Genomic DNA, 24,711 nt, shown 5'->3' with positions numbered 1-24,711 from the left:
GTCACAGTTCCAATTAATCAATTTTCTTATAGAAATTTGCGAGGAGTGTAGCTCTGAGGGGGTGCATTTTAGCACACATGTTTATAGGAAAAAAAGTCTTATTTTGAGTCCAAAAATACGGTCTTAAAATATTCGCATTAAATTTTGTAACACTCTGTATATCAATTTTGTAAGTTCCTTTTCATGAAAAAATGTTCCTATTAATTAAGGAAGATATTGAAGTCATATCATTCCTTAATGTAACTACTGCAAGTCGTTCACCACTAGTGAACTCTTTTAGACATTAAAGTGTTATTAATTTAGGTCCCATAATATTTATCTCACATGTGCTTCTCAAATTATTGAAATAATTTTCTGTATGGAAAAACCTCATCTCACTGGGTAATTGCTGATATGCACTTTTTTTCACACAAAACGACAAAGGTTACATGTTTCGCTCGACTAGAGCATCATCAGACCTAAATAATAATTAAAATGATGTAACCCGAAAAAAGGAAAATTCAACAAAAACTTACCATAACATACACAAAACACCTTTTATATAAGCTGCTCATGTTCACTAATTAAGAAAATTAGCGTATGTTTGTTGGTAAAATAGCAGAGTATTTTTTATCATAAGGGAAATCAAATTGCTTTAGATAAAAAAACGTTCCAGGATTGTCAACAACAGCAAATCTTAGAGCAACGACTGGACTAAGAGCACCAGCAGTTCGTGATAATATATCGGTATTATGTAAAAGCATCAAAATAGTAAGATCGAGTTGTAAATTCCAAGGACCAACATCACACGAGAGTGTTGCATTGCCTATCTTTGCATATTCAAATGTCAACATAGGAATGTACAATAGCCAAACGGCTTGGACCAAAACTTGAAGCAGTGATAGCATAAAACCGTTTTGCCACTTTATTTCTGGTTGAAGTCTTTATTTTACCCTCGACACCTATTTCGTGACACATATCGAGGGCAAAATATCATCTTCGGGAGAAAATTAAGTCTAGTTTTTTCTAAATTTCAGGAGTCGAAAGTAAAATAAAGAATTTGTTTAGTGGTAAAACTGTTTTGTAATTTAAGTGTCACACCAAATGTTTCAACCATAGGACTATGAAGCAGTTTTGATGAATTAATTGTCTAAAGCTGCCACCTGCACCAATAAATAAACATTCCACAATAGTTGCGCACTTAAAAGTCACAACACATAGTACCAAGTATGCAACATGTCTCTAGAGTTTTCGAGACCTAATTCGGTCACCAAAAGCACGTATTCGGGGTCTACACATAGCTCGTTCTCATGACATCCGTGGGACGATCTACTCGGTAATTGTAGAAGGTAATTGATTCTTTACTTGGGGTTGACCAGGAACTAATATTGAAAAATTGTTTGTATAAAATTTTTATTTGTAACAATAAAATATGGAAAATATATATCGAAATCAAAAAACTGTTTTAATTTAAATTACAAGGGTAAATCAACATTAAACGTATGTATAGTTAGATCATAAAGTTTTTAGGTCCCTTATACAATGCTGTGACATAGTAGTTTAATGTTGGTTTGCCGGCTGTAACACCAGTTATCGTAAAAGTTGCTGGAAAAATATCACAGAAATTGAATCCTAAGTTAATTTAATCAGTAATCTGAGTTAGTAGGGCGGTTCCTTTTAAAATCCAATAACTTTGTGTTTGCACCGTAGGTAATAGTACTGCTATTACAAAATTAGTACTGTGACCTGTAGTAGAAAGTACTCCAGCTCTTATTGATGTTTTATAAAGAGGGCAGACGTATCTAGGGTCGTCTTCATGCATGTCGGTCGTGGGAATCATATGGATCACTGGAAATGATGGATTTATTTCACCTACAAACAATAAAAAAAATTGTGGGTTAAATTTACATATTGGTAGAAGCGACCTACATGACGTGATTTTTAAATGTTATCTAGCCTTTAATAGATACAAAATTTAAAATGATTGAAACTACATAATATATACTATTATAGAAGTTTATGTAAAACATTTTGTCTCTTAATGAATTAATTTTATGTCACTCTTATTCGCCTATAAAAATTTAATGCCAAAGTACTTTGTGGATCGCAAAACCTGGCAATTCTAGTGGGGTTGGGTTTGTTTAAGCTGAAATTTGTTGGGACGTTGTTTATATAAACTTAACTCAATTGTCAATTCAATTTCTTCAACTTCTCAATTAAATTCCGCTATATGTTGTACAAGTAGCCCCATCTTGCTGAAAACAGAACTGCTTATTAAAGCCATCAAAGGTTTGGAGGTCAGGGTCAAAAAAATTATGGATTATTGCGGCTTACTGACAAAATTGACTGTAACTGTTTGTCCGTAGTTATGTACAAAAAAGTTTGGGCCTATTATGCATCTGGAGGAAATTCTGCCCAAACAATGACTTAAGGTCTATGCAATGGAGATTGATGTTTTTCTCGGAGATTTTCTTGACCAATAACGACTATTTTGCTTATTGACGTATCCATGCAAATGAAAACATGCGTTATCCGAGACGAAAATTCTGTCAAAGTTATCACATCCTTCTCACATTTGGTTGGAAAACATCAATCGTATAAGATAATCTGTTTCCTAATTCTTGCACGACCTGAATTTTAAAAGGATGTAGATTAAGGTCTTCTTTCAAAATGCGAAAAATACTAGATTTATGTAACTGGAGAACCGCAGCACGTTTTCGCACTGATCTGTGTGGATATTTGGCAAGTGTATCACGAACATGGTCAATATTTTGATTAGTGCGCACATTTCGTAGTCCAGGAAAAAAAATTTTTAGTCGAACCCCTTTCTTTAATATTATTTATCCAAGATTTGATGAGATTGGTACTAGGTGCCTCATTGACGTTGTGAAGAGCTTAACGAGCACCAAACCGACGCCGAACTGCGATATAGGAATGATTTAATTCATCAAAAGTACGGACACAAAAAGCACGTTCTTGGGAAAAAACAGCTTCATTGTTGCATCTATTAATTCTGGCAATAAATTTCCAAGGATTGCTTTACCCATTGCGAAAAAGGAGGTAATAAAAGTACACATTTCTCTGAGACACCCTAAATTGAATTCTTTGGTTTTGATTAAAAAAAATTGCTCTAGCCACCTTTAAAATCGGAAATGGGACTGCTTGTAATAGCACCTCCCAAAAATGACGTTGTGGGTCGCGTTCCGGCTGATCCAACACAGCAAGAATTTTTCTCAGTAGTTAAATTCTGTCCTTTACCAAGTTTTTAGTTTGCTATATAGTTTTTCTTCGGTATTTTTATAATTCTTATTGTATAACTTTTCGAAGCTTAATACTTAATTAAGCAGCAAGTACTAAACTGGTAATACTGCGATTTACCTGAGTGCGTTAGTACTCTACCTACGACACACACGTTGGAGGGTTTCAGCACACAAATGGTGGAATATTAAAAATGAGAAAAATAGCCTAATCCAACTGAACTAATCCAAATATTCCGGTAAGTGACATGCTTTGAATCGGGAATTATGTTGTAATTTCGAGTAATTCATCAAAAGGCTGCTTTCAAACTGTTTGTTTTATTTAGGCGAACGTAACGCTTAGAAATAATAAAAGTTCTTATAAGTCACTTAATCGTTATATTTGATACCGATTTTTTGATAGAAGTGTCAAAAGTAAAAAAAATAGTACCTGGTTTAGGATCTACTAGCTTCATGGTTCTCATATCCCATCTTCCAGCGTCCAAAAATAGTCCATGTACTAGTACACCATCTGATGGAGTATCCAAAGGTCTATATACCTGATATACCTATAAAAATGCATGTTATTGTAATTATTTGTGTTATGTTCGGTAGAAGTAACAGCACCTCTCTTCCTTCTTGAACGTGTACGGCCATGATTTCTTCTTGATTCAAATTAACAGGCTTTACAAGAAAATCAAATTTTAGTTTGTCAATCGGTAAATTGTACTTTCTTGCGTGAGTTTGTAAAGTACCAGTCAAAAAGCCTTGCGGAAAGTAAAATCCGGATAGCCAGTAAGAGGTTGGATGCCCTGATCTTAACCAGGTCTAAAATAAATAGGTTTGATCAATGTTATTTTCTCTCAACGTTGTTATCAACTAATTAAACTTACACTGATAAAATCAAGCCTTAGTGTAAGATCTACTACCCAGCTACCCAAACTTTTAAGAGAGTTGTAGGCTTTAGCAGACCACATGTGGGGTACCTAAAACATGGTTCTCACCGTTCTTAATTAAAACACATTCATGTTTTACCTGATTATTCATAAATGCTTTGTACACATCCTCGAGAGCTTCGGACATTACAACTAAACCTTTAATTGCTTTTTGAAGTTGATCCATAGAATTATGGATCAGTTTTAGTAGTTTGTTATATCTGTCTACTTCTTGAGTCAGTACTGTGGTAAGTGAAGGTAGACGACCCTTCGCATCTTTCTATAATAAAATATAACACTTAGTTATTTTATTATTATTGTTGTTTTATCAAGAAGTGATAGATATAGTCTGTAAATTACTGCAAATAAAAATAAACTATATTTTACTTTTTACAAAATATAATTTGTCTTAATTGTGAATGAAAAACACATGGGTAAAACACTTCTTTTAGAGCGAGTTTGCAGTGCTTATCTGATATGATTTGCTACTATTTGAACTCCTTTATTATGCAAGTTTCTCAGTGATTATTAGATAGTATAATATTGCCAAGTAAAGAAATAACATAGTTTTTTCATTCATTTCCCTTAAACATCTTTGACAACATAATAAAATCTATCATCTTCATATATTGTCCCAAACTAAGCTGCTTTCGTTCTCATTTAGTTTTAAATTCATTTTAATTTTCTTAATTATTGCATCTCTGGTTTTCATATTTTTACAAAAATCTAAATTGCAAGCTCCTGTTAGAAGTTTTCTATAGCTCTAGGTAGACTATGTAAACAAAAGCCAAATGATATAATAATAGTATGAGAACATGGTGACAATATGTTTAAATTGTTTATTTAGTTCTTATTATATTTTATTATTCATTCAGCTACCTGAAATTGTCATTTATACATTCTCGTCACAGGTTTGAACATCAGGACAGACATTATAGGTTCCATGTTATTTCAATTTTTTCTGTGGGTGTTTGTTTTTAACGTCCGTTCCTTAGTTTTACTGTTTCATATAGTTTCGCTTACATGCCGTCAGATATAGAAATAACATTGGTCGAGCGTTGGCTTTACTTTTTACTAATTTTCTTTTCTTGGTGTCTTTTTGTTCGGTTCTCTGCAATGTTTTTTCTAGATGTATTTTTTCTCGATCTTTTATAGATTTTGTTTCATTTTAGCAGCAAGGTGTTGTGGTATAATCCTATTTTATGTTAAAATCAGTACTGGCAATTTCTCGCAAATTGAATTACAGAATTTTATATATAAAAAATTTAAGAGTAGGTCACATATTTCCTTTTAGTAAGAATGCCGATAGTGATTAGAAATCAAATTGATTCATGCAATCAGAAAATTCTATCTAATATTTAATTCTTAGCTATATTGTTAGTCATGACTCCGATATCTTGTATATCGTAAAATATTGGGAAATTTTCTGGTTAATAAGTTTTTCTTTTTGTAGAATTAACCCTAAAAATTATAAAATTTGCATGAATGTAAATTATTAACCGCATTTTTGAAAGCGCGCTTATGTATACATATTTTTGGTCTACATTGATGAATTTTATTTTAACTGGAGGTCATACAATGGTTGATCAGTTCTGTTCGCAATGATCCCTGATATATATTTCATGTTTTTTTTGGGTTGTCTTGTACTGAAGACGTTACTTAGAAATACGCCTTTCCCAAATTGATATTGAACTATATAAAATTCTTATATTATATAATAATCCTATTTTTTGTTGCGTCCTGCGAAAATATTTAAAAAACGCCTCTTTTAAATAATTTACTATCCCCACCAACCTTTTTTTTACAGATTACCCAATGTTGATGACATTTGCTTATATACGATGATTGTCAATATATCTAACGATAAAGGAAATCATTAAAAAGAATAGTTAAAATTATGAGGTATTATTGATTTTATAAAGTTGAATGACTTATACTATTTTAAATATGTTTTTACCTTAAACATGTAAATATTAAGTTCTTCCGTCTCTATTTTCTTTAAAATAACTTCTCTAACATGCTCAGCCAATTCGTACACAATTTCGTCACTTGATTTTCCATCACCTCCGCCTTCTGATCGGGGCTGACTTTCCATAATGGTTTTTATAACTGTCTGAGTTTCTTTTATCTTAAATTCAAATATACAATTTAAGGTCGTCATGCGTCTTATGTTGGCGACAAGAGTAACCATAAATAGGTACTTATTAAAAGTCACAAAAACTATTATCTAAATATTCTATAATCGTGATATTATCTCGTAAAATATTTGAGAAAAACGCCTCGTCTTGTGAATGATATAATAGAACAAAATTAAATTTTAATGAATAGGTGGCGTTGTTCACAAACTCGTTAGGAAAAAAACTATAGATATAACACTGTATCACAAGTTTCAAAAATAATTAATTGTGAAAATCTACTAATATGTCAAAATTTCAATGACTTTGTAGTATAATGTTTGCACCTGCATTACCCGTACTTCATATTAATATATTTCATTAAATAATATAAGCCAAAAATTTGGCTTTTTAAACAGTTGAACTAATTAAATTAAATTACATAATTCACTTATGGCGTATTATGCATGCAATTATTTATTCATTACAGTTTTCAAATTCTCTAATATACATTTATATCTATCTTGAATATCTTGAAAAGTACTGAGAGGTCAACCCCTTGATGGAATACACTCTAAATAATTGTTCCAAAAAGGACTTAAACTCTTTTTTAAACCTAAATTCCACCTAAATGCTATGCTCAATGTCATGGGTAGACGAGATGATATCTGGTTGCGTTTAAAAATATGGACTAATATTGAAATATTTAGTGATATTTTTCGTTCAGAGTTTTATTATAAAAAAGGGTTGTATTTATAATATTGATTAGATAAAATTGCACACGCCGCTGAGCCTCTTATGAAAGAAAGTAGCCATGTTTTATTAACTTCCTCTTTACCGATTACAGGGTTGCCAGATTATAAATGAACAGTCATGCTATTGCACAGCTGAATCACAGAAGCCAAGATATTTTGGTCTGTATTAGAAATTCGCTATACTATTATTTATAAAAAAAATAATTATATAAACATTTTACCTGAAAAGCTATGTTTGCATTCTCGTGCATGCCAAATATTTCTGGTTCCTCAATAATAGGAAACTTGTCGATAAAGTCACGATAGTTTTGCAATTTATCAAACTGCGGACAATAATAGGTGCCAGAAACGGAATATTTATAATTTTTTACCAAAGTTGGCGGGGAAAAAAATATTTTCAGAATTGTCTTTAAACACCTCAGATCCCAATAGTCAGTAACTCTTCCCCCATAAGTTATTTCGCCTAAAAAAATTTTAAAAACTATTTGTGATTCATTATTAATTTGCGAATGGGCCACAAAAAGATTAAATGTATAGAGCAAATAATAGTAATTATAATGAAGTATAGCGTTAGGCACAAGTACATTCCAAAAAGCTGGATTCATTCAACTTGTTTTTATTCCAGACAGCTTACCTGTTAAATATTCCAACGCATCCCATGGAATAAATCCTTCGGCACAAAACATTTTAAAAGTATTAAAAGCAAAATCTCTATCACTATCGTTAAACTCATAAACAATATTCCAACCAAGTGGTCCAAACTTCTTTCTTTCTTGAACAATGGCGTGAAACATACATATTCCAAATAGTATTGATCTCCAGTTTTGTTTAAGAGCTAAAATATTCATATCATTGTTTTAAATCCTATAAGTAGCTATATAAGATAACGATTAATACTATAGATGCAACCGCCTATGCAGGATAACGATTATTTTATCCTAAGAAGAATTAGAATTTATTTAAATTAAGTAAATTTTCATAGAGTTTATAACAAGCAGTTTAAAAAAAAATCTAAGATATCTAATAGACAAATTAAACAAATCAACAAAAACTATGAGGTAGAAAAATGGTATAGCTCAATTTTTTTTTACGCAATAACGAGCTGTCAAGAAGACTTACTAAGAAGAGACCCCTATTACTGGATTCAGCAACAAATATGAGAAAGATTTCATCTGACAGATTTATGTTGAATTAATTGTTTTATTTTTGTAAATTTCTTTTCTAGTTTAGTTGAGTCCGAAAATCTTCAATCCGTAAATTAAAATGAAGATCTGCATTTTCCGCTTTTTTTCTAGGTAAATATTAAAATACCGATTTAAAATGGGGGTAGATGTATATCTATTTATCAAAAAAAAAATCAAACAAATAATTTAATACTAAAAACAAAAAATTAAAATTATTTAAGTAATAGAAGATAAAATATACAAGGTGTCCAAGAATGGATTTCCCTTTTAAAACTTGAACAAGTTGGCAACCGTGTAATATAGCGGAGCCGCGTTAGCGGCGTTCGATAGTGGATCGATGCGGATTATTTAGTCAAAATGGAGCGTTGGTCAGGTGTGCATCGCGCGTTCATTATTGAGGCATACTTCAAGAGTAATGATTCTTACATAGTTGCAAGACGAAGATTTTGTGCTCACTTCAATATTAGGCGTGTGGAGGACGCTCCGAGCAAAAATTTGGTGAAATCCTGGGTGCGAAGGTTTAGAGAAACATCGTCAGCTGTAATTGCAAAACCCCGTGGTCGTCCAAGGACTGCAACTGCTCCTGAGAATGTTGAGGCCGTACGTGCTGCGATTATTCGAAACCCTAGTGGATCAGTTCGTAAAACATCACAAGCTTTGCAAATGCACAAATCATCTCTACACACAATTCTAAAGAGAGATTTGAAGTTTCATCCCTACAAAATTCAAATAGTGCAAGAATTAAACCCAAATGACTTTATAAACCGGCGTTCTTTCGCTGAAACCATGATAGACCATTTTTTTGTAAACGATCGAGTTAACAATATCCTGTTCAGTGACGAAGCGCACTTTCACCTTTCAGGCGCAGTCAATAAGCAAAACTGTCGCTATTGGGCACCAGACAATCCAAGGCGAAAACACGAAAAGCCCCTACATAGCCCAAAGGTAACTGTGTGGTGTGCTATGTCGTCCTCGGGAATTATCGGTCCGTATTTTTTTGAAAACGGACGCGGCGCAGCCCTTACTGTTAATAGTGCTCGTTATTGTGCGATGCTTCGGGATTATTTGACACCTCAGCTACAAGATTTTGATGGCTTCAATCAGGATACCTGGTTTCAACAGGACGGGGCTACCGCACACACAGCCCGAGCGTCTATGGAAGTCGTTAGAGGATTATTTCCGGAAAAGGTGATTTCCCGTTTTGGAGATCTAAACTGGCCGGCTAGGTCTCCCGACCTCACCCCACTGGACTTTTTTTTGTGGAGATTCCTCAAAAGTAAAGTTTATGTTGATAGACCTGCCACCTTGCAAGAGTTAAAACAAAAAATACGGGAAGAAATTAATGGAATACCACCCGAGATGTGTTTAGCAGTTTTCGACCACATGAAGGCGGCACTACAAGAGTGTTCTGACCGAAATGGAAGGCACCTCGACAATATAATTTTTAAAACATGAAATCCGCATATATTGTGTGTAGTCCTACCTTTCTAAATTCTTTTTAAAACTGAAAAAAAAAATTTGGTTAGCCTTCAAAAAGGGAAATCCATTCCTGGACACCCTGTATAAGTATATCTTTTGAAAGGTGATATATAAATATACAGATCGTGTTTTCGTTCGTTACTTATAGCACAGATTTAACTAGCTACGCTCCTCTAAATTTGTTGGCCTACTAAATTCATGCTTGTAAATAGTCTGCTTAAGGTAACCCCACAGATAAAAGTCATTTGGAGACAAATCTGGAGATCTAGGAGGCCATTTAATATCGCCAGTCCCACTAATAAGGCGGTTAGGAAAAGTAATTTTTAAAAATTCTTTTACCCTAGTCGCGTTATAAGTAGGACAGCCATCTTGCTGAAAATAAACCGATCCCAGGTCTACATCAGGTAGGATTTGAATGGCAGTAAGAACTTGGTTTGGCAGCAGCTCAAGGTACTTTTGGGCGTTTAAAGTGCCATCAATAAAAAATGACCCTCGAGTTGCTGTAAAACCAAGTTCTTCCTGCCATTCAAATCCTACCTGATGTAGACCTGGGATCGGTTTATTTTCAGCAAGATGGCTGTCCTGCTCATAACGCCGGCTAGGGTAAAAGAAATTTTAACAAATACTTTTTCTAACCGCCTTATTAGTGGAACTGGCGATATTAAATGGCCCCATAGATCTCTAAATTTGTCTCCATATGACTTTTATCTGTGGGGTTACCTTAAGCAGACCGTTTACAAGCATGAATTTATTAGGCCAACAAATTTAGAGGAAATACAAATTTAGAGAAATAAAATTGTCGAAGGTGCCAATTCCATTTTACCTGAAACTCTTTTGGAGGTGCGAAATAGCTTTTACGATAGGTTAAGTTTTTGTTTAGCGAAAAAAGGCGGTTTATTTGACCCTTTTATTTAAAAAAAATGTTATGTTGCTAAGTTTGTTTATTAGAGTTTTATTTCTAATTTTTTATTATATTTTTATCAGAGTTGATATTTTGTTTTTTATTAGAATAACGCTTTAATTTACATTATGCAAAACACAGCATATTAAACATTTTAAGATTATAATTCTATGCCGGTTTTACACATTGTCATGTCTGTAAAACCCGCATTAGAATAAATATTTAAAAATGCCTGGATTTTCGCGTAATATTTTGGGACATTTTGTCGCCAAACGACGCATCTCCCACAAAAGTCAGATGTTTACTAATCCCGTCCTCGGGCCGGCCGGGGCGGTGCTCTGTCGCAGGCACTCGTACGATTTCCTATAAGTAACGAACGAAAACACGATCTGTATATAGTTTTATAGTTATATATGGTTTTTCAAGAAATCAATTACTGTTCGTTTAAAAGGTGGAGCAGCACCACCCTGTTGAAACTATACGTTTATGCAATGTTTATACTTGCATCAAATAGCAAGTTTAGTAAAAATTTTGAACGAAATTAAAATAAATTTCCCTAGTTAGTCTATTTTCGCAAATTAGATATTATCGATCGATTAGTAGAACTAGGGTTTTTTAAACGTTGCCAAAGCGACGCACAGAGTACATCTTTTGGTGGTGATTTCTGGATTATTATCATGCCTATAATATTTTTTTTCAACATCTAAATGAAATCTTCTTTGATGGTAATTTGATTTTATTGTAAGAAATGTATTGTGTTCTTTAAAATATCCAAAAATAAACACTCTTGAAAACGATTTAAAGTTGAATGTTAAGGTGACCTTCTATTAGGAAATCTTCTTTCTTATTCCACTTCTGTTGCAGGATTACTATTTACACAAAACTATGTGGGCTTCATCCTGATATATAGATATATTGTTGTGGCATTTTATAAAATTATTTAAAAATGATAAAGTTTCTAATTAATTATACTTTGTGATGAATGTTGAAAGTTTGATGTTAACTTAATAAATAATGTCAAACAATTAAATAGTTTGAGAAAAAGAGGAAAGTGAAGTACTACTTCGATGAAGATATCTTATTTATTATGTTGTTGTAGAAAACGTAAATAAAGGAGGAACAGACTTTATAATTCACAAATTACATGTACGAAATATTCTGCAGATTCAAAAAATAAGTTCTAGAGTAACATATCTGACACTAATCAGTAGATACACGTTAAAGGTAAAAATTGAAAATAGCCTTAATATGCTTCTTTTGGAGTTTATAGACTCTAAAAATGGCTAATGCGTCATTTTAATGGATAGTAGAGTAGCCTTACGGTGATTCTCGAAGAAGTCTTCAAGCATTTCAGCAAAAGCTCTTTTCATATTAGCCCGCAGACCCTTAGGCGGTTCATTGGTAACTTTGACCGAATTCTGCAATACCGCTACTGGGAAGAATTTGGAAGGCATTGAACTCATATACAATCTAAAGGTCTTATTTACTTTGGCAGCATTTTCCGCTATATCCAATACTATTTTTTCCATAGATAACATCCATGATGTTGCCAAATGACAGTTCTAATAAAAATAAAGTAATAAGTATATAGCAGCATAAGTAATCACATTATTTAAAATGTATTTTTGTTTCGCTAGTGAGGCTTTGATGCGTTATAATATACTTACTTGTAAAAATATCCAGTCTCCGGTTTCCAAGGCTTCTTGTATCATCTTTTCAGCTACAGGTCCCTGTCCCTGACCAAGTGATATTGACTTAAGTTTATTGGTATAACCCATATCAGCAGCAAATCTTTGAAATGCTCCAAAGGGATCAGAACCAGTACTCAAAACAAAAATTAGTGGCACTGCGTTAGAAGTATCTTGATATCTGGATAAAGTTATTTTAATATATATTTTATGATATCTATATTAGTAACAATCTTTTAACTAGTTAAACCAGGTTTTAGATAACTTACAACTAACAATATAACTTACAAAAGATTCAAGGAAACCTGAGGACTCTCTATGAAAGCATGACCCATATTAATGTTCACAAATTCAGTTATAGCAAACACGAGCTTCTCCTCTTGTAATGTTTTAATCAGTAGTAGTTTTTCAAAGTCATTTAGCCTTTGATCCCAATTAATTGAACTATTTGGAGAGTTATTCACCAGTTTAATTGTCTAATAAAAAATAGATAGGATGTTAAAAAATATGTAAACCATTGATCATGTCCAAGATAAAGTATGTTTTCTACTAAATTCGGGTGAGTCATAACAGTCTTAATTAAGAATCTTCTCATTTAAAAATTTTTGAATTCTCTCTTTAGAATTATTAGGTTTTATTTAATCTTTATTTGTGACACCGTAAGTTGAGATTTTCAAATAATAAGCAGATATGTCTATGGATAGTAACCTTAACATTCTCGGTTAATAAGTTAAATTTTCTAAATATTAACTACAAAATGTCTACATACTAAAGTCGATTTTTTTAAAAATAGTCATTGTAAATTCTTCTGATATGAGGGGCGTGATCAATCAAATTTAATAATTTCAATGGCCATATTTAACCCACGCAGAATAACGGTCTTTATAATAATAATATTAACAATAAACGAATTTTATTAATTCTCTAAATATTACAAGAAATGATAATTACATATCTTGAGAATTAAGATGTTGATTAACTAGTTAGCAACCTATCAGAGCAAACTCTTTGCCTTTAATTTTCTCGAAAACAATCGCTCTGGGCGATGTGCAACAAGAGTACCTTTTTTATAGGAAAAAGTATGTAGTTTTCAAAAAATAATTATTCACGAAACAATCTCCTACCCTTGCAAAAACTACACTTTCCGATTTTCCAAATAATTCTTTCATTAAGGGTCAAAATTAGAAGATGTTTTTCAACATCTTATCTCAGCTTTAACCCTATAATTAAAAAAAACCTTTTTTAAATTCACCCTTTCAGTGCCCTAACTCCCTTAATATTTTTTTTCCGCCCTATACTTATAGGAACTTTTTTACTATTTTTAGGAGTACTATCATCCCCCGAATTTTTTTATACCATTTTAAAGATACTGTATATTAATTTTAGCGCATAAAATCCCTTTCTGGTTTGCCTCAGCTAAACTTATGCCTACATTTTTTACCGTCTGTACAATATATTAATTAAGTTAAGGATATTTTTGACTATATCTCTTTTATCTTTGCTGCCAAAACATAATGATTTAGTTGTTCCTGAATTTAAGTTGGCAATTTAAGTTAGCAACACAATAAAAAAGCCTATTTTCAAACTCCTTACGAACATTGGAAAGGGTCTGCCCGCTAATTTCTCTGCATTCTTGAAATATTCTATTTTTTAAATTCTCAATACTCTCAGGTGGGGTTTTATAAACTTTGCTTTTCAAGTAGCCCCAAAGAAAAAAGTCTAGTGGGGTTAGGTCCGGAGACCGCGCAGGCCATTCGATTGCACCACGTCTGCCAATCCACTTTTCTCGAAAATTTTCATCAAGCCACTCTCGAACTACCAAAGTGTAGTACGCGGGAGCTCCATCCTGCTGAAAATTTATATTATTTTCATTCAATAATATAGCACCTTTAAAAACAAAAAAATGTTATATATAAAGTACTTCAAGTAGAAACTGTGGTGTCAACATTTTTTTTAAATGAAACACCTTGTATATTACGATATTTTACGACATATTCTGAATACTTTTTGTATAGCATAACATATGCGTAAAGTCAGCTTGTCAAATTGACGTAATAGAAGTTTGTCAAATAACGAAGTTTGTCAAATTTGACGTAATAGAGTAATGAAATGCTTCATCGACAACTCTATTTTCATATTTTTTCTTATTGCAAATCGATCCCGTCTCTTCAAATTTTCGTATCAATTCTAATACGTATTTATGGCTCACGTTTTTATCTTGATACCTTTCATTAAATGCTCTCGCGGTTCTGCGAGCACACCGATTTAAGGTCCATAAAGGAAAATTATTTCTATTCTTTCGGCTAGCGTATACACCATTTTATTACCTCACTGTTTTAACTAAAATTGAAAAATTGCACGCGTCAAACTGGCAGTTTTAACAATAATAAATCGCCTGCTTTTTAAACGCCTTAAAAATGTAAGGTATTGCAGTGTTTTTTTGTACCTATTAGGTAGGTTTCGCAAAAAATATAAGTGAAATAAATACACATACAAAGTTATAAGACTGCAAAGATTTTTGCAAAAAAATTGAAGACACTCTTTTTTCTCGCAAATAACGGTACACATTCTTTACTTAAAAAAATAAATAATTTGGTTGAACTAAATGTACTGTTTGTTACCACACATTTTAACTTCTAAATTGCTTGTATTTTTTTTTTTTTTTTGATGATCTATTATAAAAAATGTAAGAATTTTAAAATGATGTAGGTACCACACTAAAAGTATTCATTTAAAATACCAAAGTTTGGCGTAAATAAAATATTCATTATTTCTAGGCATTTTCGCTAACTATTTGCTTACACATTTACCGATTTCATTTTTTTTGGTACTGTTGAATAGAGAATTTTACGCTGCTTACTATGATCACGTGTATCACATTACGTGTATCACACGATGGGGGTTCCCATTTGACATATTAAAGTGAGGTTAGCTGGAGGTGAGGAGGTGATTGACAGAACTTCAGTAACTGCATAATTAAACGTCCCCCTGTATATTTAATTTGACGTGTTTTTTTTTTTTTTAAGAAAGTTATTAAGGGTGGATCGCTTTGAAATGAAAGTACTGTATAACATAAGTACTAACCGTTTACACAGATAACTTTTTATGTTCTTTTCACAAAATAAATTGTATGTAAGTAAATCACTTTTCACTTTTTTTGTCCTGAGATTTCATCGTAAATGAGTCCGTTAAAGGTCCACACTGATTTTCGATTAGTAAATATCTTTGGCCAGTCTCTCAAGAGAGTAATGATTAAATCTTGAAAGGCATTAACTTGTTTTTCCTGTTGGTCTAAATTGGTACCAGTGCCTGTGATAAGGATGTCGAATTTTTCTTCCAATATAAAATCTGTTCACGGAGCATGCTTAGTCCCTTATTGAACTCCGTTGTCAATTGATCCATTGGTGTTTAGTTCTTTTATATTAATCGCTGGTTTAGAAGCTATGATCGCCATATTTTACTACCACCTAAAGTCGAAATTATACCCATTTGTAGTTACGTCATCCAGGTGAGAAAAAACATATGGCGTAGATATTTTTGCCAATCAATATTAGGTTAGAAACTTTACCATCGCCTTCAGAAATTAATAGTCTGCTATGTATTTTTATACGTTCAGAAATTAACAAATGATTTATTTTAGCAGCATATTATTATATTTTTATATTCGTGTATATACTTTCATTCCCAAAAAATTTAAAAAAATCTTGTAGTATTATTTGTATTATTAACAAACTTAACAATTAACAAATATTATTATAATTAATCACAAATAATGGGACATAAACAACAAGTCCGAAACGGAATTGCACTTCAAATTGAGAATGTGATAGAGCGAGCCGCAGATGCAACAAAATTGAGCACAACAACGATCGCAAATATAAAGAAGAATGGGATAAAATCAGATCAGGATTACGCTGCTCATATATTTTCCAAGCAAAAGACCGCAAAAACCAAATCTACAACATATTTGAAAAGTAGAATTCGGCACGAGCAGTAGACGTAACAAAACCGAGCTTACAAAAATTGTGAATAATGGTATAAAATTATTTTAACTCACTGGGAAAAATTTAAATACTGACAATTTAATTTACTTATTCATGAAAAAAAATGCTGCTTGAGGAAATATGTTAACACATTAAAATGAAAATACCATTCCAAAAAATAAAACATACAAACCCAAAAAAACACGCCATATTGCATTACTTGGTAATGCAAAAATTAATGAAATTGCAACGATATGATTGAATACTTAAACGACGATCATAAAATAAAATTTGCTAGAACAAAAAAAGCTTAATCAAACTCGTCAGTATTGTCAGAGTCAGAACTGAAATCAGAGATATTGTCTTCGTCATCGTCGTCTTCGTCAGTTGTAATCACAAGTGGCAGAATGTCATAGGCATCACACACTTGTATTGCCTCCCAAGCCTTTTCAATTACCTTTTCTGTATAAAAAAACATATTTTTGCCAATGATCTATAGAAATTTCGTTTATTACCCTTTCTCATGTAGTCAGAACTTCTGAAGATGATCCCTTAAAACTGGAAATATACTGATCATATTTTCGTTTACATTCCGATCATACCATTTCAATTATTGCATTAAACTGGCAATGATATGGTGGCAGTCGCAAAATTTTGTGTCCTAAAGGTTTAACATATTCATCAAGGAAGTACTTTTTTTCACTAGGGCAGTTTCTGCGTGCAATACTCCATATTTTATCTTTCATGGCTTTTTCTGGAAAGCCAATATTCTTTTTCTTCAACCATTCGGTCAGTCTCTGCTTTGTCCAAGATTTTCTCGGGATTTCTTCTAATAAACCAGAATGGTAACTTGCATTGTCCATAAATTATTGATTATAAATTACTTTGGGGGAAGATTTGGAACCAGCTGTTGGAACCAGAACTTGGAACCAACATGTTCCATGCACATATGAATAGTGTATGGAGTTAAATTCCCTCATATTGTCTTAGAGAGAAATTATATGAAACTATGAAACAGATGAACTTATGAAGTTAGAGGACCCTTACAAGGGCAAGAGTTTTTATTCAAAAAAATATATAAAAAGATAACCAGATAATTTTTACCTTCACTGTTTTTCCTTGAATCCGTGTGCTTGGTGTCATCTTGCCAGCTACTACGAAATGATCCCTTGCTAAAAATCCACGTCTCGTCAATGAAAACTGGAGTAAAACCTTCCGGACCTACATTTCTATTTTTGATATACTCCCTTAAAAAATTGATTCTTTTATGAACAATATTTGGCAGGTCCATCAAATATTTTAAATTCTTAAGGAGTCAATGGAAAAATATTCAATTTCTTCCCTGAACTTTTCTCTTATTGTTGCCAATATTACATATTCTTTTCTGGCGTATACAGGGTGTCATTGAAATGGTGTAAAAAAATTCGGGGGGTGATAGTACTCCTAAAAATTTTAAAAAAAGTTCCTATAACTATAGGGCGGAAAATGCATATTAAGGGAGTTAGGGGCACTGAAAGGGTAAATTTAAAAAACGGTTTTTTGAAATTGTAGGCTTAAAAAACGAGATAAAATTTCGAAAAAAAATCCTCTGCCATAAATTTTGACCCAAAATCAAATGGTGATACTGAAAAATAATTTGGAAAATCGGAAAGGGTAGTTTTTGCAAGGGTAGGGGGTAAATTCGTGAATAACTTTTTTTAGGTTATTTTTTTCGCAACGTGGGTTCATTTTTTAAAAACTACATACTTTTTCCTACAAAAAAGGTACTCTTGTTGCACATCGCCCAGAACGATGGTTTTCGAGAAAATTGAAGGCAAAAAGTTTGCTCTGATGGGTTGCTAACTGGTTAAACAACATAAACCTATGAAAGTTATGGGGTTTCAAAAGTAAACACGTAGTTATTAAATAATTAATTGAAAAATCTAAATTTTATGATTTTTAAAACATCTTATTGCTTTAAAAAACGAAATAAACCAATTACCAAAATTCTTTATTAAAATAATGCATTTCTTAATTCATTCATAGTAAATGTTCAAAGTGACCACCATTCATTTCAATGCAGACATCTGCTCTTCTTCTCCATGATCTGCGTACCCTGTGGAATATCCCTGGGGTTGTACGAATTTGATTGGAACAGTCGATAACGCGTTGACGTAGTTGCTCTTCAGTATTAATCGGCACTGAGTAAACCAAAGTTTTCAAGTGGCCCCAGAAGTAGAAATCTAATGGATTAAGATCTGGTGATCTTGCTGGCCAAGCTTGTGGACCACCACGTCCTATCCAACGCCTCTCAAAAACTTGGTTTAAATGATTCCTCACCGCTAGCGGAAAATGAGCTGGTGCACCATCATGCATAAAATACGTGATCTGCCTCTGTGCTATGGGAACTTCCTCCAAAAGTGCTGGTAGATCATGTATTAGAAAATTAAGGTAACTTTGACCATTTAGCCTAAAATGTTTATTATTATAAATAACAAGCGACTTTTCAAAAGGTGTCAAATTAACCTCGGGGGTAGAAAAAATGGTCCAATAAGTCTATCGCCAAGAATTCCCGCCCAAACATTAACTGAGAATCGAATTTGGTGTCGACTTTCCACAACAGCATGAGGGTTCTCATCGGACCAGTGATGTGTATTATGGTAATTGAAAATTCCATTTCTTGTAAACCCAGCTTCATCCGTGCATAAAATATTTGCCAAAAAAAGGGGTTCTTGTACCTGTTTTCTTAATAACCAACGACAGAAGATGACTCGAGCGGGATAGTCTGCCGGAGCAAGAGCTTGTACCCTTTGGATGTGATACGGATGCAGGAGTTGAGTCTTAAGAGTCATCCACACAGAATGGCGACTCACGTTTTCCCGCGCTGCAATTCTCCTTACAGATATCCCCGGATCTTCCTCTACATGTGCTAAAATGCGCTCCTCAACATCAGGTGTACGTACCATCAAGTTACGGCCACGGTCTTGGTTTCTATGTCCAAATGAACCTGTGTCTCTTAGGCGCTGATGAATTCTCGCAAATATCCGGTGAGAAGGTGCCCTGCGATTTGGATATTTTTGGGCATACAAGCGCTTAGCCAAAAGACCGTTTCCGTTTGCTCTTCCATAAATAAAATGCATATCTGCCAGTTCACACACAGGGTATTCCATAATTTGTGAAATTTTACGTTTACGCACACTTCAACAACAATCAACTGACAAAAATATTTATGAACCAGAACATTTCTTTTGCGTACATGCAAAATAAATAAAGTGATAAGACCGCATACCTTCAATAGCTACGTTTACCCCGCGAGTACCAAATATTCAGTACGCGGACTAAAACCTCTACATATTCTCAAACCTATTAAGTCACAATTTGGAATAATTTACGTGTAAACTTGTCAACTCGCGCACGTTGAGTTTGAGAATAGGGGATTGGGTCCGCGTATTGAATATTTGGTACTCGCGGTGTAAACTAGGCTAATGAATCAAATAAGTATGCATTTAATAAGGAATTTTGGTAATTGGTTTATTTCGTTTTTTTAAAGCAATACGATGTTTTAAAAATCATGAAATTTAGATTTTTCAATTAATTATTTAATAACTACTTGTTTACTTTTGAAACCCCATAACTTTCATAAGTTTATGTTGTTTAACCAGTTAGCAGCCCATCAGAGCAAACTTTTTGCCTTCAATTTTCTCGAAAACCATCGTTCTGGGCGATGTGCAACAAGAGTACCTTTTTTGTAGGAAAAAGTATGTAGTTTTTAAAAAATGAACCCACGTTGCGAAGAAAATAACCTAAAAAAAGTTATTCACGAATTAACCCCCTACCCTTGCAAAAATTACCCTTTCCGATTTTCCAAATTATTTTTCAGTATCACCATTTGATTTTGGGTCAAAATTTATGGCAGAGGATTTTTTTTCGAAATTTTATCTCGTTTTTTAAGCCTACAATTTCAAAAAACCGTTTTTTAAATTTACCCTTTCAGTGCCCCTAACTCCCTTAATATGCATTTTCCACCCTATAGTTATAGGAACTTTTTTTAAAATTTTTAGGAGTACTATCACCCCCCGAATTTTTTTACACCATTTCAATGACACCCTGTATAGAATAAATTGTGTCCCGAATTCTATGTTTCAAATATGTTGTAATTTTGGCTTTTGCTTGGAAGATATACGGGCTGCGTAATCCTGATCTGATTTTATCCCATTCTTCTTTATATTTGCGATCGTTGTTGTGCTCAATTTTGTTGCATCTGCGGCTCGCTGTATCACATTTTCAATTTGAAGTGCAATTCCGTTTCGGACTTGTTGTTTATGTCCCATTATTTGTGATTAGTTCCTTTTCCAGTTGAAAAAAGCCAATATATTTAAAATCATCAGCTGCGATTGTTCATTATACCTATTATATATTTTTTTAGGCATTATCTAACACTTTTTGAAATAACTTTCAAGAACAAGTTGACAAACCAATATTTTTGATTGACAGTGACGGATATTTCACATAACCTAGTATATAAAAGATGAATAATCATGAGACACCAATTCGCGGGTGCATGGGAAAAAAGTTGTATGTCAAAAATAGCGAATTTGAGTAATTCGCACTTGAAGTGTTATTTTGGGCTGTGACTAAAATTTTAAACATATATTTTTTTTTTGCTTAGAATCAAGTAGAATAAAAGGAGCATTTTTATTGTAAAGTAAATAAACTTTTCTAGTGTTTGGTATAAAATAGTATTTACATTTTTTTTGGCTTACAACATTTAGATCTCTTAAAATTTTGACATAACTCTTTTTACACAATAAAAAAAAAACAAAGGATTGGAAATATTATTTTAATTAACGAATGTACCAACAAAAGCATTTAAGGTAAGTAAAACTATTTAAGTCGTCCTCCAATATTTAATAAATTTAGAAAAATGTATATATATTTTCTACATATGTTTCGAGAGTGGAAACTCTCATCTTCAGTTTCTATTTTTGGAACCAATAAAACTGGAGAATTCCATTCACTTTGTACCCTTTCAACTATACCATCTTGGCACATTTTAGTTACTTTTTTATGTATTTCATCTTTTTGTGAAAAAGGTAATCTATATGGTTTAACATAAGAAGGTGTGGCATTATTGCGAAAATGTCAGTGCAAAGGTAAGTTTCCATCATTTTGCGTTTGTACTTATATTAGTTTAAGACCATTACTTTTGTAGTTATTCTCCTGAAGATGAGAGTTTACACTCTCGAAACATGTAGAGAATATATATAAATTTTTCTAAATTTATTAAATATTGGAAGACGACTTAAAGAGTTTTTTTACTTACCTTAACTTTAAACTCCAATTCAAGCAATGGACTATTTCTTCAACTTAAAAGCATTTAATTTTAAAACAAAGAACATATTCAAATTATTTTAAGAGGAATAAAAGAATAAAATATTACTCATCACTTGATTCATCTGAACTTGCATCAGGATATGTATCAGCATTTTTGTCATTGGTGGTGGTCAAATTTTTATAAAAATCCGCAAAAGTGTCGCTAATGTATGGCAGCAGATCTATAAGATTACTTTTCTTTTCACTAAATATAGGAACTGGAACAGGTGTTAAATATTTTGCTGTGAAATAAGCCATATGTTTGACCGTTGATTGAAAAGGGAATCGCCTCTTCAATCAACGGTTTGACTTAAATCCCTTTTCACGCGTGATTGCAAAAAAAACTAAAATGCATTTGTAGTATGTCTGACATAGAGCATTTTAGACGATAAAAGTGTAAATTATCTCGTTAGACACATTGAAAATAATGGACTTACGCGTGTATAATGACTTAGTTCGTTATTCCCATACGTAAAGGAGGGTTTTTCAATTCGGCTTCTGATATAAACCAGTTTTGACAAAAAAATTACATAACACCTTTTTCACATGCACCCGCGAATTTTTTTCAAAAGTTTGTTGTCGCCGCTGTTTGGAATATGCTAAACAAAAATGACGTCATTACAAATGGGTATAATTTCGACTTTAACTAAGCATAACAATAAACAGCACAACGTTTTAACCAATTAAAAACTTTACAAATAGGATATAGTAAAGGAATAGTCCATCCTTGCAGTGGAGTCGTAGATTAAGGTTAAATGAAAATACTACAGTCTCCACTTGTTTAAAAAACATCATTCTGGTTTATAATTCCCAACAGGTTTCAGGCATAGGGGTGTCCAGCATCAGGCGATAAAGAGTTTAAAATTGGTCCAAGTTACTCACATCAGGTCGTAAATTTTTTAATCATTATTGGCCAAATTTTCCGCTTTTTCATATTTTTTTTTCAATTTAAAGAAGCATTATGTCAATGCAAATATATAATGCTACGCATTCAAACCCACTAGACGACAAGCTTAGAACAAACAATGTATAAAGTAGCCTCAGAATAGAGCCCTGCGGCACTACGCAATTGTTTACTATGAACGAATTAAATTAAGTATCATACCTCTAAATCCCATTTGTTCAAGCTTTTTAATTAAAATATCATGACTGACAAATGCCTTGTCAACAAAGATGGCAATTGCTATATTTCCTTGATCTAATTTTTATGAAATGAAGTTGGTCAGGTCAAAATAGCACTAAGTAGACTACTGTTAGGTAGAAAGCCATAATGAAATGAATCATAGTTGAAGGTCAAGCAAGGTTGTCGTTAAACATCTTTAAGGCAATGTATTATGCATTTCAGCTATTGTAAAGCCATCATCATTTATAAATATTGGTACTATAATCATCATACAAGGATTAAAAGCTTAAAAGCAAAAATCTTATCTTTATGTATTTGTTCAAGCCGCAACAGTAGTAATAGATGCGAAAATGAAGTCCTTACTAGTATACTTACTTTTAAAACATAATCTGAGTATTGCTCTTAAAATGCATGTCATCTGTTGCATTCAAAATGTTTGAAAATAACTTTGCGTTAATTTTTTTTTTAAAGTTATAAGACAGCGCTTCCTAGCGTTCACAAATGAATATTATTTATTTTATAAAATAAGACCTTATGGTCATTGAAAGGCTAGAATTAGCATTGTCGTGGAACTATGGACGGTTTGTTTGCTTGCAACATTTCTGATGCAATGATGCCAAATGCTTATGCAGAAATGGCAAATAAAACACACTTTATAATATCATAAAAATTTATCCCTTTTTTGACAGGAGAAAAATAATATTATTCCTCTTTAATAAAATATGAAGCATTTTTTTTTCATAAAATACGATAAGATACTCTATAAAAAAGTCAACATTCAAAGTTAAATGAAAGTAGGTAACGTCCCTACATTAGAGAAAAAGGCAACAACATCGTAACGCCGCTCGATCTCATTGTTGATTCCATTGACAGAAGTAATCTTTACCAGTGACGTTAAAAAATTTTTACTTACATGATAAATATTTATTATTATTAGATTATGCTATAAATTATAAACAACATTACCGTTTATGAACTCTTTATGCGTTTCTTAATGTACTTACGTTAAGTAAAGGTACTTATCTAATAAAAAGCATTTTTATGGAAATTAAATATTTTCTAATTATTGTAGATTTCTTAATAAGTTTTTATTATTCTACGTTTATGAAGACGGTTGCCCCTTGATGTGATGTTATGACAATATCGGTATTTCTTGTAACGAGATCGTCCTAAATCGCCTTTTTCCGATGGTGCTGTACAAATGGCACAAGTTTTTACTATCGTAACACTTCACAATAACACTGAAATGACAACCTATTTCCTTTTTCAAACAAAAACTAAAGAAAAAACACACAACCTCACAAATGCCGAATGTAAACATAAAGCTGTTTGTCAAGATAACATTTCGCAAGATGACATCAGCTTTTCCCTGCAATATTGACATTTCAAATTTTTTAGAAGTGGTTTTAGGAATAAGAATGTTAATTTTTTTTTCCTTTAAAGATGTTATTTTTGCGCTTAGAATAACATATATCTATTTCTACTTTTTAGTTTTAATCCAAAATCTTGTTGCAGGATTAATTACGCTTTAGACGGGATCTGGAGAATCCTAACTTTTATTCATTTGGTTAAAATATTTAAAAATGACTTTATTCTAAATTTTTCTTTCAAAACTGAGACACCCACCATAATTACAAATGCCTTCGACTCTTAATGGAATTCGCCAATATTTTTCATTAAACCACTATCAATATTATCACCATTTTAATTCTTTGTTATTGTTTACAATATGCTGTGCATGGAGAAGATTTCACGGCAATTGAATTGGTCAACCGGTTTACTAAAGCGGACGCCAGTGGCGCCGCGTGTCGGATTATTACGATTTGGCCCGTAATTGTACTTTCCACTAGGCACTCTATGCTTTGCTTATTAGTGACCTATGTATGGGTTTTGGTTGGGCCCATAGCGGCTAAACCCATAAAGTAACGAGTGAAGTTCCTCAATCTCCGGTCTTGCGCCCAGACGTCTTTTGGACTACTACT

The 24,711-nt window shown here is 32.6% G+C and overlaps 2 protein-coding genes across 2 annotated transcripts in view; one reads left to right on the top strand and one right to left on the bottom strand.

Moving 5' to 3' along the window:
* Positions 1 to 24,711, top strand: part of LOC126734993 (WASH complex subunit 5) — a 249,917-nt gene that overhangs the window by 67,764 nt on the left and 157,442 nt on the right. The window lies entirely within an intron of this gene.
* Positions 1,376 to 24,711, bottom strand: part of LOC126734990 (dynein axonemal heavy chain 6) — a 126,708-nt gene continuing 103,372 nt past the window's right edge. Inside the window, exons 55-65 of the mRNA XM_050438854.1 lie at positions 12,560 to 12,747; positions 12,251 to 12,452; positions 11,905 to 12,145; positions 7,654 to 7,854; positions 7,241 to 7,482; positions 6,108 to 6,278; positions 4,251 to 4,430; positions 4,109 to 4,201; positions 3,843 to 4,043; positions 3,667 to 3,784; positions 1,376 to 1,851 (exon numbers count right to left, since the gene is read on the bottom strand). Of these exons, the coding sequence (XP_050294811.1) occupies positions 1,622 to 1,851; positions 3,667 to 3,784; positions 3,843 to 4,043; positions 4,109 to 4,201; positions 4,251 to 4,430; positions 6,108 to 6,278; positions 7,241 to 7,482; positions 7,654 to 7,854; positions 11,905 to 12,145; positions 12,251 to 12,452; positions 12,560 to 12,747 (2,067 nt within the window). The 3' untranslated portion in view covers positions 1,376 to 1,621. The remainder of the gene's footprint in view (positions 1,852 to 3,666; positions 3,785 to 3,842; positions 4,044 to 4,108; positions 4,202 to 4,250; positions 4,431 to 6,107; positions 6,279 to 7,240; positions 7,483 to 7,653; positions 7,855 to 11,904; positions 12,146 to 12,250; positions 12,453 to 12,559; positions 12,748 to 24,711) is intronic.

This window comes from Anthonomus grandis, chromosome 4 (assembly GCF_022605725.1).
Source record: "Anthonomus grandis grandis chromosome 4, icAntGran1.3, whole genome shotgun sequence".
Lineage (NCBI taxonomy): Eukaryota > Metazoa > Arthropoda > Insecta > Coleoptera > Curculionidae > Anthonomus > Anthonomus grandis.
The sequence above is the reverse complement of the archived record's forward strand: the minus strand, read 5'-3'. Positions and strand labels throughout refer to the sequence as shown.